The sequence below is a fragment of the Pelmatolapia mariae genome, linkage group LG23, assembly GCF_036321145.2.
Source record: "Pelmatolapia mariae isolate MD_Pm_ZW linkage group LG23, Pm_UMD_F_2, whole genome shotgun sequence".
NCBI lineage: Eukaryota > Metazoa > Chordata > Actinopteri > Cichliformes > Cichlidae > Pelmatolapia > Pelmatolapia mariae.
In genome coordinates, this window is record NC_086246.1 from 50,847,729 (window position 1) to 50,866,940 (window position 19,212).

General features: G+C 44.9%; 2 protein-coding genes across 2 annotated transcripts; one reads left to right on the top strand and one right to left on the bottom strand.

Moving 5' to 3' along the window:
• Positions 1-3,784: 3,784 nt before the first annotated feature.
• Positions 3,785-11,924, top strand: tab3 (TGF-beta activated kinase 1 (MAP3K7) binding protein 3). Its single transcript, XM_063465857.1, has 7 exons — positions 3,785-4,033; positions 4,699-4,870; positions 5,030-6,293; positions 6,775-6,935; positions 7,515-7,608; positions 9,975-10,058; positions 11,074-11,924. Exons 2-7 carry the CDS (start codon positions 4,769-4,771, stop codon positions 11,211-11,213), a joined length of 1,845 nt encoding a protein of 614 aa, XP_063321927.1. The 5' UTR covers positions 3,785-4,033; positions 4,699-4,768; the 3' UTR covers positions 11,214-11,924.
• A 65-nt stretch (positions 11,925-11,989) lies between these two features.
• On the bottom strand, positions 11,990-18,614 carry tmem47 (transmembrane protein 47). The gene is made up of 3 exons (XM_063465858.1): positions 18,162-18,614; positions 14,078-14,218; positions 11,990-13,970 (listed from the first exon to the last, which is right to left on the bottom strand). The coding sequence occupies exons 1-3, from the start codon at positions 18,385-18,387 to the stop codon at positions 13,792-13,794; spliced, it is 546 nt and encodes a 181-aa protein (XP_063321928.1). The 5' UTR covers positions 18,388-18,614; the 3' UTR covers positions 11,990-13,791.
• Positions 18,615-19,212: the final 598 nt, after the last annotated feature.

A 19,212-nucleotide genomic window follows, 5' to 3' on the forward strand; every position in this document is an offset into this window, starting at 1 on the left:
CGGGTCAAAACTGTGCCATGTGCTGCTGAATGGACACACCTGTCCACTCAATAAAAATGGACAGCACTATGTGACATGCTCATGAGCTCAGCAAAAGGAAAAAAAACTCATCAAATCTTTTATGTCTCTTTTCATTTAAGTCACTTATAAACAGGCTGATTCACACAAGCAGGACTTGGAACAGTTAAAACACATTTCAGCGACCCTCTGATTCTTCTCATCCACGCCTCATATAAAATATATTCCTCTGACACTCGGTCATGATGAAGCTCAGCCATGTCGGAGCTGTCTGTGTATTCTCATTCTGTGTGCCGATAGTATTTAGAAGGACTTTATTTGGTGTTTGTGCCAAAAGAGTCGTCATATTTGTGTGTCTATTAAAGTGAAGCAATCCTTCTTCCTGAGCAGACAAGCCAGTCCAGTGGCATGCAATCATGATACAAAGTTGTGCTTTGGAAACAGTCAAAAGGCAAACGGAAAGTAACAGAGTGTGCTGTTCATGAGCAACAGCCTGATCAGGCCCAGAGCAGTACTAATCTGCAGGTTGAGCTGGATGATTGCATTTTTAGAAGAAATTGCTGTGTTCTGACCAGACTTGGCAATGCACTGTAGGACATGAACTCTGTGATGCCTCTGCCTTTTCTCCAGCCTACATAGTTAAATGAGATCAAATTAGGTGGTCCGGAAAGGACAGAACAACCCTTTATCAGCTGAGACATGAACAGATGTTTGTGCTGTTTTCAGAAGAACAAGCAGACTGTTGTTCAGCTCGTGCCCCCGTGTGTCTAAATCAGAATAATCAGAATGAATGGTTGTTAGCATCCATGTTTGTTTTGTTGTTGTTTTTAACAGTTTCTCTCTTGAACTACATTATAACTAATTTGGGTTGATGTTACATACAAATAACATGAGATCAATGTGGTTTTATTTGGCTCTTCTATGTTAAAGTAGGACTTAGAACATTTCCATAATAATGATTCAAAACAGCCCAAAGTTAAAATATTCCAGTCATCTGATAACAGGCACTGGCTTCCACTCTGCACCACTGGCTTGGTGACAACCCTCCGAGGGACGGTTATTATGGTACTATCCATGACTGGACACAATATCTTAACAAGGATAGATTTATATGTAATCGTGCAACAGTCAGCAGCTGGTCTCATGGCCCGGGGCTTGTGTACATTTATTACCTGAAAGCATGAGGAAAGCTGGTTTATCCTCCTGTGCTGTTAAACAAATTAAACCTTAGTGTACATTTTTCTTTTCCAGACCTTCATCGAGGCGCCTTCCTGTCAGCGTGGATGCAGAATATGAGCGTCTCTCACTGCCCCCTAGTGGAAACAAAGGGAAAATACCTGTGACAGTCCTGACCGTAAAATTAAGGGCAAGAAATATATCATGTGAGCTGGTGACTAATTATATATATTCATCATTCTGCACTTGATGTCTTTATGCTTCAGTTTAAAGGCCGTTCAATGACCTGAGCAAACTAAGAAACTCATTATGATGTGTTGACCTGAAGCCCCTTCATTAAAAGCCTGTGTGTATGTATTTGCATTGATGTCGTCAGTTTGTGTCACTGTGGCTGAACCAGTTATTAAGTAACAAAACACGTTACTTCACTTTAGAATCAGAGCCTTTCAATCTCACTGAAATGTGGAATTAAGTGATTTTATGGAGAGAAGATGAAGATTTTCTTTGTTGCTAAATTTTGTTTTTTTTTGTTACTTTATTTGAGCTTTGAATACTAACACCCTTGTGTCTTTTATTTCCATAATGTTGTGAAACATGTGTCTACAGGTCTGTTTATGCTTTATTGGTAGTGCTGTAAGAAAGTAAAACATTAATCATAATCAGTGGATTTCAGACTATGGGCTGGGCACTGCTGGGCACAGAGCCAGTGGACGTGTGGGTGTGGACTAGTGGAAATATCGATTGAAATTAAGTTAAATGAATGTGATGTTTGTTGTCATAAAATGATGACAAATATATATATATATATATATATATATATATATATATATGTGTGTGTGTGTGTGTGTGTGATTTTTGTAGAAAAAATTACAATTTTCTTATATTCCACCTACCTTTATTTCACTAAAATGTGACATTTGACATGTTTTCAGCTTCCAGAGTTAAAGTATCTTCTTCTTTTGGGTTCCAACACATCAACCCTCTGCCTGCTCTGCTTCAGTACATCCATGAATCTTCTCTGAGGTCTTTCTCTTTTCCTGCTGCCTGGCAGCTCCATATTCAAGATCTTTTCTCCAACATATCCACTGTCCCTCCTCTGCACATGTCCAGACCATCTCAGCTTTTCCTTTCTCACTTTGTCTCCAAGCTGGTCATCCTGAGCTTCCACTCTGATGTACTCATTTCTATTCTTGTCCATTCTGGTCCCTCAGGCCAAAAATCTTTAACTCTGCCACCTCCAGTGCCACCTCCAGCTCCTTCTCCTGTCTTGTTGTCAGTGCTGCCATCTCTGAACTATACATCATAGAAGGTCTCACTAAACCTTCCCTTTTACTCTTGTTGCTATCCCTTGTCATAAATCAGCCCCCTCTAACCCCCTCCGCCCTGCCTGTGCAGTCTCCGTTGCTGTGGATGGTTGAGCCCAGGTATTTAAACTCATGCATCTTTGCTATCTCTATTCCTCGCAGCGTCGCCTTTCCCTCTGCCTCCGTCTCACTCACACATATGGATTCTGTCTTGAGCTTTCCACAGCTTATGCACACCTTACCTGGCTTTATGTGGAAAAAGTAATTGCTCCTAAACCTAATAACTGGTTATGCCACCCTTGGTAGCAAGAACTGCAATCAAGCATTTGCAATAACTAGCAACTGTAGAGGAATTTTGGCCCACTCTTCTTTGCAGAATCGTTTTAATTCAACTGTATTAAAGGGTTTTCAGGCACGAACGGCCTCTTTAAGGTCATGCCGAAGCATCCCAATCAGATTTAAACTGGATTTTGATTACTCCAAAACCGTCACTTTTGAGCCATTCAGAGGTGAACTCTCTGGTGTACTTCAGATCATTGTGCTGCTGCATAACCCAAGTGTGACTGAGCTTCCGGACATGAGCTGATGGCTGGATATTCTAATAGAGAGCAGAAGTCATGATTCCATCAATTACAGTGTGCAGTCGTCCAGGTCCTGAAGCAGCAAAGCAGCTCAGACCATCATACTAACAGCCTAGCTATGATGGTCTGTTTATGAAAAAGCTCAGTTTTTGTCTCGTCAGTCCGCAGATTATTTTTCCAAGAGTCTTGGGGATCATCAAGATGGGGTTTTTTTTGGAAAATGTGAGACGAGCCTTTGTGTTCTTTTTGGTTAGAAGTGGCTCTTTCTGTTTTTGCCCACTCTCTCTTCCTTATTATTGAATCATCAACACTAACAATAACTTAACAGGTGAGGCCTGCAGTTCTTAGACATTGTTTTAGCCCTGTGTGGAAAGCTTTTTGACACAGGGCCAGGTAGGTTTGGATGGCTTTTTTCCCCGTAATAATTTAAACCATCTGTCTATTATTATTTGCCTGAGTGTGACAAATATGCAAAAAAAAATAAAAAAGATAGAAATCTATTTATATATCTGTATGAAAATGTGTGTGTGTGTGTGTGTGTGTGTGTGTGTGTGTGTGTGTGTGTGTGTGTGTGTGTGTGTGTGTCGGGGGGGACTGGCTCAGTATTTACAGGAAATACATTGTTATTCACAGGCATTTGTGTCCCTGTGCCAAGACAAAATACTGAAAGCAGTTTAGCGCGCACGCTCCACACATGCGCACTATTGACAGCGCCCATCACGTCGATTAAACAACTTCCTGGTCCGGGAAAATCTGACATTATCGCGATAGACGGGCTGATCTGTTAGTACTTCTGCACTTCAGCGGCACGGGCCTGACGCTGGAATGCAAAAGCATAAGTTATTTAGCCCAAACAAAGAACCGGGAAACGTCGGCGCACCTTTTCAGAAGTATCACAGCTGTCCCTCGGGACTCCGCTACAGCCCGAGACATGAGGGGGACTCTTAACGTGTGGTAAGAGCCATGGAGCCGTTTTAGTGGCTAACGTTGGCTGGCTTTAGCATAGTTAGCTAGCTAATCCATCAACACCCGGGCTTGTGACAGCTGACCAGCCAGCCGGACCGAGCTAGGGTTAGCATTAGCATATTTAGCTGACAGGCTGTTGAATTAAGTTAGCCTGGTTTAAACGCATTGCTGGTTTAGGGGTTTATGACGCTGCGTTAGTGACAGGTGACATCGGAGCGTCTTCCAGGAGTGGCAGGACTGTCTTTTAGGGTGCACAGGTGCGGTTGTTTATGTGAGTGATGTACGGAGGCTAACTGATGCTGATAACTAGCCTGCTAGCTAGCATTGGTATGTCGTCGTTGCTTGGTGCAACAGTATGGCAAACAAACAACAGACTGACAGCCACCTCCTTACTTAGCACGCGTGTGCTAATGGGAATAAATGGCACAATAATCCGTGTTTTCGTTTCGTCTGTGTCTTCCATTCACGGATTAACTGTATTCGGTTAAATAAGCAATATGACATGCCGCACAGTGACTGTTTAATTGATACGTGCGTTAAGATTACTGCTGACACATAGGGTGTGTGACTGTCATTTGGCAGGCCGACAGTCCTGATGGGATTATTGCAGGAATTTCCATGTTCATTTATTTGATTGCTTTGTTTGTCATCAGGGGATGAGACGAGATCGGTTATTTCGACATTTGCAGCTCTGGGCTCGTTGACTCTCTGTTTTGGCTCAGGATGGCGCAGGGAGGCTCTCAGCTCGACTACCACATCCTGCAGGACCTCAAGCAGCGTTTCCCAGAGATCCCAGAGGGGGTAGTGTCACAGTGCCTTCTGCAGGTACATATTGAAAGCTGCTATTTGGATTGAGACTTGTTATAACATATGTATTAGTGCATCATGCTGTGTTTGCACTAATTCTTGCATCGTAAAAACATTGCAGAAGATATTTATGATCAGAACATCGATACCTATTAATCACTCTCCTTTCTGCCTCAGAACAACAATAACCTGGATCTCTGCTGCCATCTGCTGGCTCAGGAGAGTAACAGATACCTGTATGGTGATTTCCATCCCAGTCCAGAGGAGGGGCGGCTGAACCGAAATCACATGCTACACATTAGCTTGGGCTACCCAGGTTCAGATGCAAGCAAATCAAATGGAGGAGCAGGAGGAGTAGGGCGCTCCCTAGTGCACAGCACCAGTGACAGTCACATCGATCCGCAGCGACCCAACTACCCCGAACCGCTATCAGCCCCTGCCGCCATGGCTCCTTCACCTGGATACAATCCTTTTTTCATGAATGATCAGAGCCGTTCGGCCAGTACTCCCACCCCTCCACCCACAATGCCAGGCATGTCTCCCACATACTCTTCTGTTTCACATTACACCATGAACCCTATAACAGTCACTCTTTCACAAAGCATACCCAACGTCCCACAAGCTCTGCAGATCCCTCCTGGACACTACGCGAACAACACCAACGCAACCCTGTACATTCGACCCTCGCCATCTCAAAGCCCGCAGCCAGCACCCTGGTCCTCCTCAGGTGCACCTGTCTATCAACATCAGCAGTCCCCTTACAGCACTCCCACATACGGCTCACCTTACAGCTCCCCACAGCATCAGGTCCAGGCGCAGCCCCAACCACAACCCCAGCTACAACCCCAGCTGCAGCACCAGCCCCAGCACCAGCAGTATGTCTTCCTCCCTATTAGCTCCCCAACTCTTCCCAGCATGCCCTACCATCACCAGCAGCCGCCCCAGCAACAGCCTCCTGTTTACAGGCCGTACCAAACAAAGAACCTCCTTAAGAACCAGATAGAGATTACTCTGGAGGGTCCGCGGCCTCGCAGCAATTCACCTGTGCACACTCCTCACCCCCAGGGACCACTTTACATGTCTACCAGTTCTTCGCCCAGCTCCCCTTCGAGGGGCATCGCAATGAGCGCAGGTCCGCAGTCGTACCACCCTGGGGTGTACATGCAGGGAAGACCTCGGCCCGCCTCGTCCCCTCAACCGGGGCAGTCAGCCTATACGTTCAAAATCAAAGTGTCCCCAGGAGGCCAGGCTCAGAGGCCCCCGAGCTCGCCACCCGTCACTGAAGCCGAGCCTATTCTCAACATAGTAGACCAAGGGGCGCACAACGCTGCCCCTGCACCCATCCTGCCCATCTCCGCTCTACCGGGGACTATCACCAGTCAGTTTCAGCCAATGCCCAGACGTTCCAGCTCGGGCTCTGATGACTATGCCTACACGCAAGGTAAGGGCTTCTTATTTTTGTTTGTCCATCAAAATCTTATATTTCAATATTCATATCATTTTATATATGTTATGTTTTGCAATACTTAAGATCTCACCTGTCATGGGTTTATATAAGCAGCATAACAACATTGTCTGGACAGTGGTCGCAGCTGCACCTCCAGCCTTATAAATGATATTTTTTTACTGCTTTGTGCTTGATTGTCATCTTTAAATATGTTTGGTTGTCTGCGTGTTGTGATGAGAAAAGGTGATTGTCAGCCTTTTTCTTTTCTTTTTTTTAAATTTAAGGCTACATATTGGTCTTTTGCGTGTGTTAAGTACACATGACACTGCTTTCATGTGATTGTAGTCTTCCCCACGCCCTCTACCTGTACCATCACTTTCAGGCTTATATAGCAGATTGGAGTCGCAGCAGAGCATTGCAGCTTTTCTTTTCTTTTTAAAAAAATCATTTTTGTGTTTGGTGCGTTTCCCTTCAGCTCTCCTGCTCCACCAGCGGGCGAGGATGGAGCGTCTGATGAAGGAGCTGCGGCTGGAGCAGCAGAAACTCGAGCAGCTAAAGGGTGACGTTAACAACATGGAATACGATGCCCTTCAAAGACGCTTTCGACGAGTCAACTCCACCAGTCTTATCCCCCGAGTAAGGCCTGAACGTGTGCTTGTCTTACATGTAGACCTACTCGTTCATGTCAGTCTTTGTGTACTGCTTCACTGACCAAAGCTATAAAGGCAAGCTGTGAAATGATCACTGATTTTATTGAATGCTTTTTAGACTATTCACTGGGAACTCCTTGATTATTCTCCCAAGTTATCCCCGCCTGCAGACGTTCGTAGCTGCTGCTTACCTTGCAGAGTTTTCACTTGATTTAATTTTCATTGATGTACTGAAGGACTTGTCTGTGCATGTTTGTCCTGTTTGTGCAGTAGTATCTAATTTCACCCGCCTCACCTGCCGCACACGCCTCACCGGTCCAACACCTGGCAGTGAATGGCTTCTGTTTTTTTGTGGTGTTAAGGTATATTGCCACCACTTTGTGGTGATAGTCGACTGTTACATCCTACATGTTGCCTGTAAAAACACCATATTTAAGGAGTATTAGAAAATAATCACTGAGACAGTCAACCTGGTGTTAAGACTGGTTTGATTTCACTGCTAATAAATATGAAAGTGGAGTGGGAGTGGGCTAATCAGACGGGCTCGTGTGTTTACTGTCTGCAGCCTGAGGAGATGACCCGACTACGCAGTCAGAACAGACAGCTTCAAATTGATATTGACTGTACACTGAAGGAAACAGATCTACTGCAGTCGAGAGGTATGCACACATCACTCGCACACAAATGCATTCCCACACAAACCTTTGAAGTGTGCCTCTGATTTATTTGAAAGCATTGGTCTTGAAAGAGCCGAGGCCTGAAGCAGACAGTGTCGGGTCCAGAATGATGGACGAGTATCCGCTGCAGCGCATACAGATGCAGGCTTCTGAAATGACTGGCCGGTGCGTTGCAGGCCTCGGGCTGATCTGTGCTTGACCCCCACTCTGGGCCCTGCGTAGTATTTCACTGGCACATGATTCTTGTTGATTATTCAGTTGAAACACTTGGCCTACAACACAGCGTGTGGACATTAGTTCCAATCCTTTATCTGTTTACCAGGAGTGATGATGATGATGGAAGCTGGAACAGTGTTTCTGGCAGCACACTCACAAGTGTGACCAATTTACTTGCAGTCAGCCCAGTGCCACTGAACATTTAAGAGGGGGTCTTCTGCAGTAATCCTTCTGATGTCAGTTATCTCAGGGACTGTTTCCTTCAGGATTCATTTGTATTTTGCTGTGTTTGTCTGACCCTCTACCTTGCAAGATATGCTGCAGAGAGCAGCCCCCACAACTCCATGCTGCCACAACACACTCCATGGCACATTGTGTGTCTGTGGATGTGAAGTTTTCGGATTACCCTTACCGTGACATAAATGTTGGCCTTGTGAGATCAGACGTTTTGTTCAACAGGGCGGCAGCAAATCACAGCGATCGTGTTCACCTGTGCCAGCAGCGTTAGGAGTTGGCAATTTCTGATACCTAATTTTCTAACAAAGACAAGATTATCAGTGCCGTTAATTCAAGATAAACTCGTGTGCCTGTGAGATTTGGCCTCATGTTATTCATGACACATCGTGAGATTCTTGTTATCCTGAAACGGTAGCCGTTAAAGATAAAATTAATTTGACAACACGCAAACATTTTACATAAAATTTGTTTACAACTTAAATTCTAAATATAATTTGGCTTTGGGTTTTTTTTATCCTCAATGTTGCTGTAGTTCAGTTTGTACAAATCTATAAATATATCTACATCAGAAAATCATCAGGAACAAAGTTGTAAATAAACATTTGTTTTTAATGACTGTCGATATTTGGGGCTCTAAGCTGTTTTGTTGGGACTACATGGGCTCAGAAACAGAGAACTGGAGCCCTTGAAAATCCTGTTGTTGTGGTCCTTGTGATAAACACAGTGTACAGGCATAAATTGCTTCAATGGTTTTTCTGTAATCCTGGAGTTTCTTCTTCAAACACGAGGACTTTGCTTACAGAGAAAATCCAACAGTTCTTTAAGTAAATGTCTCACCAGCCTCGGCTGCTCGCTGTCCTTCTTCTTGGTGATGAAACTATTCTTGTCCTTCTCTAAGCAGCCAATAAAATCCCATGTTGTCATAAATCTTATTTGGAGTTCTTCTTTCATTTTGTTCTTAAAATATTTTTCTAACCACTGGGAGGCTGATGCACGGTTGGCCTCGTCACAGCGTTGCACGCTCTCCTTCGCCTCCCTTGTAGCTAGACGTGCGATCCTACTAAGATGGAGGGGTGCCCCCGTGCCCACCCAGGCTCAATGGCTGAGGGACCTTATGTACTATCTGAGCCTTGAAAAGATCCGTCGCGCGATTAGCAATAACACTGGCAAGTTTTACAAGGTGTGGGGGCAAGTCCTGAAATATTTTTCCAGCCTTCAGGTTGTGAACCCGACTTCCAGCATTACTCAGTAAATCCCCCCCCCCCCCTTTTTTGTCGTCTTTTTTTTTTTTTTTTTTTTTTTAAGTCATTTGGGGGTTTTTTTGTTATTTTGTTCTGTTTTGTCCTGTTGTATTTGCGATGGTGTTTTTGTGTTTGTTTGTTTTTGTCTTTAGTTTGGTGTGTTTGTTTGTTACCTGGCCTGAGGGATAGCGCTACTGTGTGGTATTGGAGGGGGGGGGAGTAAACTGATAAAAGCAATTACAAGATATGTGTATTTCAGTTCAAACAATCATTGTGAAGCCTACTTGTTTGTTGTTTAACAATTCTGTGTGTATCTGTTTTGTTTTTTTTTGTTGCTTCAATTTAATAAAAATATCTTTGAGGAAAAAAATATTTTCCTATAGATGGTAAAACACTTGCAGGAATTCCCAATTATTTGTCAACAAACGATTGCAACAACAATTACTTTATGCTCCCAAAGTAGGATAACACATTTCAAGTAGGCCTGCATGATGCACGTCTTCTTCCAGGTGTTTGATTGGCCGACAAGTTGTTGAGTAAACTGAGTCTTTGTGACAGCTGACTCTCTCTCTTTGGTTTGCCTGTTGGTACAGTTCTGATTTCACATCTGGCTGAAACAGGCACAAACTAAAGCTTTCTGTCTGATCTCTGCAGGGAAGTTTGACCCCAAAGCAATGAACAACTTTTATGACAATATTCAGCCTGGTCCTGTAGTGCCACCCACATCTGGAAAGAAAGGTAAGCACTTCTGCAGAAGTCAGAGAAAGACAGAAACACATTTTAATATTTTACCAAGATGCAGATTTGAGGCTTCATTCAGATCTTTGTCTTAATTCTTACTGTTTGGTCTGTTCATGCTGATAGCTGTGAAATTATAAAAAGCTCTGTATCATTTTAAAGTGCTGTGGATGCATAAAAATGTGTCAGTTTAAACGTGCTCTGCTTGGCAGCATCGTGATGTGATAGCAGATCATGTGTAATTCAACGATAAACGAGTTTTTACTGCCTTAAGATTAAAACAAAAGTCTTTTATAAAAAAGGGTTTTAGGAACATAAACGTTAAAATCAGGTCAGTTTAGGTTAGTTAGTTGCTAGGCAACGTGACGACATTATAATATATCAGACTCAACTGAACTTTTGTGGATAAAAATTTGATTTCACTGTTGTGAAATTAAAATGCTATGTAGCTTTTCTAAGGTGCTATGGTGGCCCCACAGCTTACACGATCACCTCACTGAAACCCTTTCGAGCATCTGGAGAAAAAGTTGGCCAAAACAAACATGCGGCACTTCCCACACTACCCACCCAAAAGTAGAACTGGCTGTAGTGCAGGCCATTCACTAATTGGAAAGTTGGTGGTTTGATTCTTAGCTTCTCCAGTTTGATAGCAGATACTGAACCCAGAGCTGCTTCACTCACATTAGATAAAATTATAGTTTAGCGTAGACAAAAGGAATGAGTAGAGTAGGAAGGTGCTGTATGAGAAGCAGTTCATTTAGCATCATAATATCTGATATAGATAAAAACCTTCAGGGGCAGACGATGCACCTGTTTGGTTGCTCAGCTGTTGATTGTGTAGCAGGACCTTGGACAGAGATGTAAGATTCGCTCTGCTGTTTAGTAAATGCATGTTTCTGTCAAGTTTCACCCTTGAATGATTAACTGCATTTGTTTTAATGCAGCTCTGAGTTGCAGACTTTCATTACTGGTGCGCATGTTTTACCACGTGAATGAGCTTCTTTCTTTTTGTCAGAAGGGACGCAGGCCTCCAAGCGGGTGCCCCAGACGGACGAGGACTTTGAAGGCGCCCAGTGGAACTGTGAAAGCTGCACCTTCCTCAACCACCCTGCACTAAACCGCTGTGAACAGTGCGAGATGCCACGCTACACCTGAGCTTACGCACTGTGCTGTATCTCCACTCCTGCCTCATCCCTTGCAAATCCCTGGATACTATAAGCCCCGCCCCTCTACAATCTGCAGAATCTGTGTAGAGGTCTCATCCCATCAATCAGTATACAAGTCCCCTCCTACCTGCTGAGGAAGAGCCACTTATCCCTCTCGTCCTGCTCTGGTCCCCTACTCCTGTGCACTTTGACCTTTGTTTTCTTTGATGGATAATGACCATGGAGGGCTGGAGCTTCCGGCGGCAGACATGTAAGAGCAGACTGCGGCTTAGACGGCGGGTGCAGCAGGCTTCAGAAATGTCAGAGCGCTTTAAGGATTGAGGAGAAGGAGCTGTGGTTTACCTGGCGACCATTCCATGCAGAACAAATGACTGCCCTGTTTACACTGTGCCCATTCCTGAAGTATAAATGGAGACACTTGTTTTATCCAGGACCTCCAGCTCCCCCTTTCTGACAGTGGAACAATGAAAGCAATGAGTATATAAGTTGTGACTAATGCGAAATGTAGACTTTACACTGTATCTGGCTCTGTATGAGAGCTCATTTCACTGAAAGAACACTAAAGACACTTGCATATGAGTATGTTCCTGGTACTTTTATGCATATTATTACCACCCTGTATTATGTGTTCAACAGATGTTGATTTCCTGTGCAAATGCCTCAACTTGCTGTACTTAATAAAAGAGCTGATTCTATGTGACTTGATCCTGCGCAGGTGCAGAGTTTCTCATTGATCACGGCTGTGATCCCTCCTTCCCAAATTAAACAAGCACAATTTATTTATTTTCTACTACATGTTTATTGTTTATCAGACCAGTGGGAATTGTAAATGCATGCACACATTCATTTACTTTGATGTTGCAGGAGGGAGTTCATGAACGCTATAAAGGCGCTTTAAGAAGACGGCTGTGACCACAGCACGCCGGCGTAGGTCGTCTACCTCGCGGTCCTCGTTTCACTACTCGTACACAGCACGTCTCACTCTGGTGTGGACCTTAGCTCAGACGCTCAAACCAAGTCTGTTGCCTTTTTCAGCTTCAGTGGATTTCCTGCCACAGCCTGTCTATAGGGAAGCACATGTATTTTTAATGGTGCCTGTTGAGAGCATTCTCATTTCCTACTGAGGGAAGATAAGGAGGCATCACACGGGTAGGTCTGTGAGCACATGCTGGGTGGTATGATCATGCACACTTGCTCAGCAGACGTGGTCATTTGCCCTCTACCTTCCTACTGCTGTGCTTAAAACTAATAAGCTTTTATTATGTAAACTGCATAACTTGGATATGATACAATTTCCTGAAAAAGCAGGTATGACTGGGGGTATTTGAAAGGTTCTCACAGCAGGTCTACTAAAGCCAAGACTTTAGGTGATCTCACGATCGGCCGCTACTTTTAGATCGCCCTCTGAGGCTGATGCTGGATCTGCCATAGTGTAAAAACTATGATCCGGGGCCGGGCAGCAGCCTAAGCAAGGATGCCCAGACCTCCACAGCCCAGCCACCTTCTCCAGTTTATCCTGGGAAATGCTGAGGAAACTCTTCAGCTCGACTCCTGTAGCTGGACATCTTATAACCAGCGACTCACGTTCAAACAGAAGCTAATATTTGCAGTCTGTGGTCATGGGATAATTGGAATTCCAGGGAGCGATCTAAAAATAACAGCTGTGCTAGAAGCTATGTGGGCGTGTCGCGGGTAAAAGGTAACTTTGAACGTTAGGTGACCAAATTAAATTCAGGTAATGCTTTGAATTTTTTTTATAGTTTTGTTCTCAGAACTTCTTGATCGCATCTTGTAAATCAGGTTTTGTGTAGAAGACACTCATGAGTCATTAACTAGGATTGTGTTACTTTCACCCATTTGGAAGGTGTTAGCTGTCTTAGGTAGCTTCTGTTTGTTTATTGACCCAGTTATAATAGACACAAGCAGGACAGGACAAATGCAGTGAGTCCAGGGAGCTCCGTGACATGCTTTCTCCGATATATTAAAGTCTGCTGGCAGCAGAAGAAAGCTTGGCCAGCCTCCAGTTGTTGTTGCGTCTCTGGGGAAATGTGGCATGTTGCATTCTTTAGGTGTGCCCCGTCTTCCTCACTTTGTCATCCTCAGGATATCACTTCAAAAGAATGTCTTCCTCTCTACATTTCCTTCTCTTCTCTGATTGGCTAATTAGTCCATCGATTCCTCCGGGTATGGGGCCAGCAAATCCATCTGTTCACAACAGACCTTGTGTCCAGAACTAAGACCTACTGGAGTTACACTTAAAGGGGACGCAGAATTATCTGACCGGTGGCATTCTCTCCCAAATGAAAGTGCCTCGTTTCTTTTATATCACTGGATTTGCTGCCAGCTCTCCTAAGAGACCTCAGGGCTTCGGTCCAATGAGCAAGGACAGTGTTTGAGACAACAAGTTCACAGTATCAAATACAAGAGCTCCTTTCCAGTCCTGAAAATTTTAATGAGCATTTTTTTTTCCTATTTCTGGTCTGTTTGTGCGATGTGTAACAGACAGAGGTGCTATTACTAATGTGGACACTAGCTGGGTGAGGTCCCAGGTTTCTCCTCTTGTCTTTTCAGTAGTAGTCTTCATAGTTTTTGGGGTTGAGGCAGTAGAGGAGGGCACCTCCGAAAGAGAAGATGGTGGATCCCCATGCCAGGCCGTAGCCCCAGTTAAATTCATGGTAGATCCTCAGACTGACCGTCTCTATGAACTTGATGGGGAAGAGAACCAAGCTGCACACTTGGAGCACAACTGCAAGAAAAACAGACAGTTCAGACGCAAGATGCATCATTAAAGTCGTCAAAGGACCTTGGGGTCTTCCTGTGCACATTCGATGAAAATTGAATTTCTTTACATACCTGCAGAGAAAAGCATGATGGCCACAGGCTTGTAGCAGCGACTCCTGGAGCCAAAGCACAGGGAGAACAGCGCCACGAGGAAGGCGAGCAGCGTGAGGGCTGCTCCCCCTAACAGCAGAGCCAGGGTGGCGATCTGCCAGTCTGAGACGAGCACAAACACAGGGGCAGAGAGGAGGGAGAGGGTGAGGGAGGAAAACCGTGAAATCACACTGAAACAGAGAGTGACACAGGTAGCTAAAAAAAGGTTACTCTGGAGAGCCGTGTCGGCACTGCTGACAGGAGGGAGGAAAGCGGAGAGACAAGATGAGGACGGATAAAGGGAAGAAGAGAGAGGCAGCAGAATAGGTCACAGGCTGCAGTGGTTAGCCACAGTAATATTGCAATACTCAGTCCCTCAAAAGTAAATAACACTGGTGGTGAATTGCCACAGTGTAAACACAAACTATTTGTGGTTCGGAGGCTGAGCGATGGCGGCGATGGCTCGTAACGTTTCTGAGCCACCGGGGACCCGTTGGCGGGTTGGCAGATGAGGAATGCAAACCCTCAAACTGAGCACAGCCCTTTTTCTGGCTGGCACGAACACGCGCTTGGTTACGCGTGCACATTTCCAACAGTCCAGTAATGGATCCCAATGGAGCAGAAAGGTGACTGTGATAATGAGTATATCCCTCCCTGTCGGCTGATGACTGCTCAGCAGCATCCTCAGCATCCCAGCCACACTTGAGTGTACATAACTGTCTTCCCCAAACAGAAGCAGCTGTGAAAGGCAGAAAAATATGATCGTAGGCTTCTTCTTCTTTTTTTTAGATGCCTTGCCTTTTTCTCGAGAAAACAGTTTTTCTTAGTCTTAATTAGCCACGGGACAGCAAATGAGGACTGTTGAGAGACAATATACGTTATTGTTTAGAGATTAGGGGTCTCTTTCATTGCTTTACTGTTTACTTGCGGAAACAGGAGGTGTGCATGTAAACAGGAGGAGGATATTATGATGAAGCATTTGATTACACAGGAGGAAATCATTTAAAGTACGGTGGGTGGAAAAAGGTAAACATCAAAGCATAAAGGGGATTGGGCTCTGTATACGCGGCTCAGTATTACAGAGTGTGGAAAAGTTTACAGTGACTGACTAAACTTTATTTAGTCTTTTTTTAGTACCTGTACGAGGTATTGTTTATTACGGAGTCTGGGAAATAAAAAAAAGATTAAGCATGGCCGAGAATACTTCCTCTCTGCTGAGGCAGAAAATCATTAAAACAGCAGAAGAAAGTGACGGAACATAAGCTGCTTAAAATACAGTTCCCACTCTTGTTGGAGGGAAACATTATTGGAGGGGCCAAGCAGCTCAAATATAAACAAACATCAACCACTTCTGACCAAATATGGCTCAGGATTTAGAGTTTAAAAAATGGGCCCTGTCACCACAGGATGTTGGAGCGAGCCCACAAAAAGCAGAGCACCACTTTTCCTTCAGCCTCCCTGCTTTCACAACCAGAGCGACCCCCTCGCTGCTGCTGCCTCTCAGCAAAAAGGGAGGGTTACACTGACTTGACCCGCAGCTGTCACAGACCCATCGCTGTTGAGATACTGTATCTTTCCTGGGTCATTTTGGTGCCCGCAGCCCAGCCGGCGCGCAACTTTATCATGAAAACAGCAGGATGCAGAAAGTCATCTCATCTCAGAATTGGAACGGATCCTGTTCGCTGTGCGAGAGACACAGCCAGAGTTAGGGTGCTTAAAGGCTTTGACGAGCAGGAAGTGCCAAACTATTAATCTGAGCCCCGCACGATAACAGATGGAAAAGGAGATACAGTACACAAGATCCAATCTGAGCATTAATTATGGTCCTCTGTACGGATGTCAGGAACTGCTGAAGTGTTAAGCAAATAAATCCTTCAAGGCCCCCGATTCAGTTGCTTTGTCTCAGACAATTGTGGAAGATCTGTGTCACAGAAGTGCCTCGAGTGTCTCTCTCTCTCACACTGTCACACAATCTCAGCCTCACTCTCTCAAGGCAGCAGGATGAAGGACTGTTTGAAGAAGCACCATCTTCAATCGGAGGCTCCAGGTTCGTGTCCTCTGTGTCTCTGAGCTGAGGCTCTGTCCCACAGAGCCGGTATGTGGCCTGCACAGTTCTGTGACCTCCCGTAAAGAGAAAGCAGGCACCCAGAATGGGATAGCTAACATATTACATTATTAATACGCTTTGCCATCACTGCATCTCACTGAGCTGGACGTGCTCACACTCTGGCTCCACATTGGTATCCTGATCTCGCACCACCCTGGCATCAACACACTGCTGTTGCTGCATTCCTGGCTCTATGTTGAGTCTGTAGCGTTTATACTTGACCACCGACAGCTCCTGACTAAATGTGTGTGCGTGTCTGTCTGAGAGAGAGAAACACACAGAGAGGATATCCTCTATGCATCTGTATATTTTAAACACTAGAGCATGTAATGAGGCCATACTTGATGTCTACCTTGCAGCACATTATTACGGTTTAAAGAGAACTTTGTGCAGAACAAGTTCAAAACATCTGAGTGGTCCAGCTGCTGTTTCAGACTAACAGGATTTATTTAATGCCCGAAGCATGACACTGAGGAAATATCGGGGGTTGATGAGGGGTGGGGGGTGGTTAGAAACTGATTACTGGGATTCAAATCAATAAGCCCTAGCCAAGCACAAGCCTGAGGAAATGGGAAGTTCACTGTGTGCATTTACTGTGGTATGCTGCTGCTGCTGAGAGCTGACACGGAGACTACGTGTCTTTATATGGCACCAAAGTGCACTTTGTCTGCGCTGACAGAGGAGGAATGGGGCCAGAGTGGCCCGCAGTTACTCATCTCAGACAGAAAGAAAACATTTTGTCAGACTAACAAAAATGTAATTCACCAGTCAGCACGCAGGAGCCAGCAGAGACAGCAGAAAAACGAAACAGAGGAGTAAACACAGACAGGAAATGTTAGATAGTCTACTCAGGGATACGGCAGGATAAACCAATGTAAGCTTTAGGCACATTTACAAGAAAATGAAAAACCCTCTCTGTGAGATCAGTTTTGACATTTTTTTGCTTTTATTGTGTTGCAAGATGGATCGTTATCTACAAACTGTGGCTTGAAAGCCTGCCAGTGCATTAGAAATGTCATAAAGGGCTGTTGCACTGCTTTACGTATGCATTAAATATTTTGTACAGCGCTACAAACACTCACTCATCTAGCGATAGGATCAATTTTCTGAGAGTTCAGCCAGCTTCTCTCTTTCTTTCTCTCGGTGGATTAGTAGCTGTGATGGAAATATGAAATGCTTCTAGAAAAAAAAGCTAAATGAGGGGACTCCATAAATAAATAAAAAAAGTTTCCCTAATAGAGAAAATTTCTGGAGTGTTTCAACTTGTTTCCCTGGTTACTAATCTGCAGGCATCTGGATCTCGGGGGAGTTCTCTGCTCTGAGCTGCCCCTGCTCCTTGGCCGGTGAAGAAACCCACACAAAGGCTCATTTTGATCGCAACAAAAGGCCAAATGAAACCCCAGCTGGACCGCTCCTGGCGAGGCAACATTCCCACATCATTCTGTGGCGCACTGAGCAAACGTTTTAAGGAAAAAAGAGTCAAACGGCCTAGAAAGAAACCAACGCGTCTTATTAATCAGACTTGTGAGACTTCACTTTTTCCTGTACTCGATTATTTCCCAATTGGACAGCAGTGCGCAACACACCGTTCTAGATCCTATTTCATGCAGAAAAGTTCGGCACTTTAAATTAAACAGGCAATAGCTAATTATAAAGTAATTAACATCTAGCACTCTCTGGGGTGATGTTTTATAATTCTCACCCACAGAACAGATTGGTTCAGCAGCGCACTCTCCGCGGGGACCCTTTGTTATCCCTGAGAGCTGTGCATCGCACTTCCATTTGAATATGAATGTAGGTGTCTGTCTGCGCCCACAATCCTGCCATTTCGAGGGTGAAGCATCCCTTAAAACTACAACACCCAACTGGTTTAAAACTTTCAGCCAACATGGTGGCACGTCACGCCAGCAGCAGCCAGTGTTAAGCGTGTCTGTGCGGGCACATGAGCGTCTTTCTCACCCGTGGCCAGCGTGTTGTTGCAGGACCAATCCTCGGAGCTGACGGGCTTCCAGCAAGACTCCCACAGGGACAGGGAGTACTGGTCATCCGCGGTGACCCACGCCGGGCTCAACATGGCACCGACATCCAGGCAGAGAGCGAGAAAGACGCACACAAGTCCCACCAACTTCAGGGGCGTCAACGCCGTCACCCGCACCTCCTCTGTGCCGCTCACGGATGAAGCCATGTCTAAAGTATCTTACTCATTAAATAACAAATAGTAGCAAAAAACAATGAAACAAATGCGGGATGTGCTCTTTTCCTCAAATCGCCGACCTTGAACCAGTAATAACTTGTGGTTGTTCCTCTTGCCCGCGCACAGTGTGGTGGCGAGCCTCCGCTCACTCTGCGTCCTGAGCCCAGAGGACGCTGCTGCGGTGTGTGCTGTGGATCCGGCGCTCTGCCGACGGGACCGTGCTGCGGAGCTCTAAAATAACGGGGCTGCACCTGCTGGGTCCTAGTGCCAGAACACACACACACACACACACACACACACACACACACTGTGTGTGTGTGTGTGTGTGTGTGTGTATTCTAATGCTCTCACTGATAACCAGACAGACTTATGTTTCCATATTCAGATATTTGGGTGCTCTCAGCTGTTGTGGTTCTGCTCTTTGCAACAAGCTGCTTGTTGATTTGAGATCAGTTAAATCTGTGTGTACTTATCTTACAGACCTTAATGTCACGGTACTGGGTCGTGTGACCCAGTGTTTGAGTTTTTATGTATCTTTTGTATTCATTTGGTTTCTAGTTTAGCTCATCTAGTTAATTTCTAGGTTGCAGTTTAGTTCTTTGTTTCTTAGTTGTTTCTGTCATCTCCCCCTGTACTGTCTACCTGTCATGTTTCATGTCTGTGTGGTCCTTGTTGTCAAGTTCGTGTCATGTCCGTCTCCATGTTTCCTGTTTTATTTTTATTTAGTGTCACTGCCCCTGTCCTGTCATTAGGTTCATGTGTGTCAGCTGTTCTTCCTCATGTGTTCCCCTGATCATCCCTGTGGGTATTTAGTCT

Bases quoted from the DNA above. Each gene is read 5' to 3' on its own strand.
- tab3 (XM_063465857.1), top strand. From the start codon at position 4,769: ATGGCGCAGGGAGGCTCTCAGCTCGACTACCACATCCTGCAGGACCTC. The intron at 4,871-5,029 runs GTACATATTGAA...TTTCTGCCTCAG, and splicing joins TGTCACAGTGCCTTCTGCAG to AACAACAATAACCTGGATCT. The intron at 6,936-7,514 runs GTAAGGCCTGAA...TACTGTCTGCAG, and splicing joins CCACCAGTCTTATCCCCCGA to CCTGAGGAGATGACCCGACT.
- tmem47 (XM_063465858.1), bottom strand. From the start codon at position 18,387: ATGGCTTCATCCGTGAGCGGCACAGAGGAGGTGCGGGTGACGGCGTTG. The intron at 14,219-18,161 runs GTGAGAAAGACG...TGCTCGTCTCAG, and splicing joins CAACAACACGCTGGCCACGG to ACTGGCAGATCGCCACCCTG. The intron at 13,971-14,077 runs GTATGTAAAGAA...TTTTTCTTGCAG, and splicing joins CATCATGCTTTTCTCTGCAG to TTGTGCTCCAAGTGTGCAGC.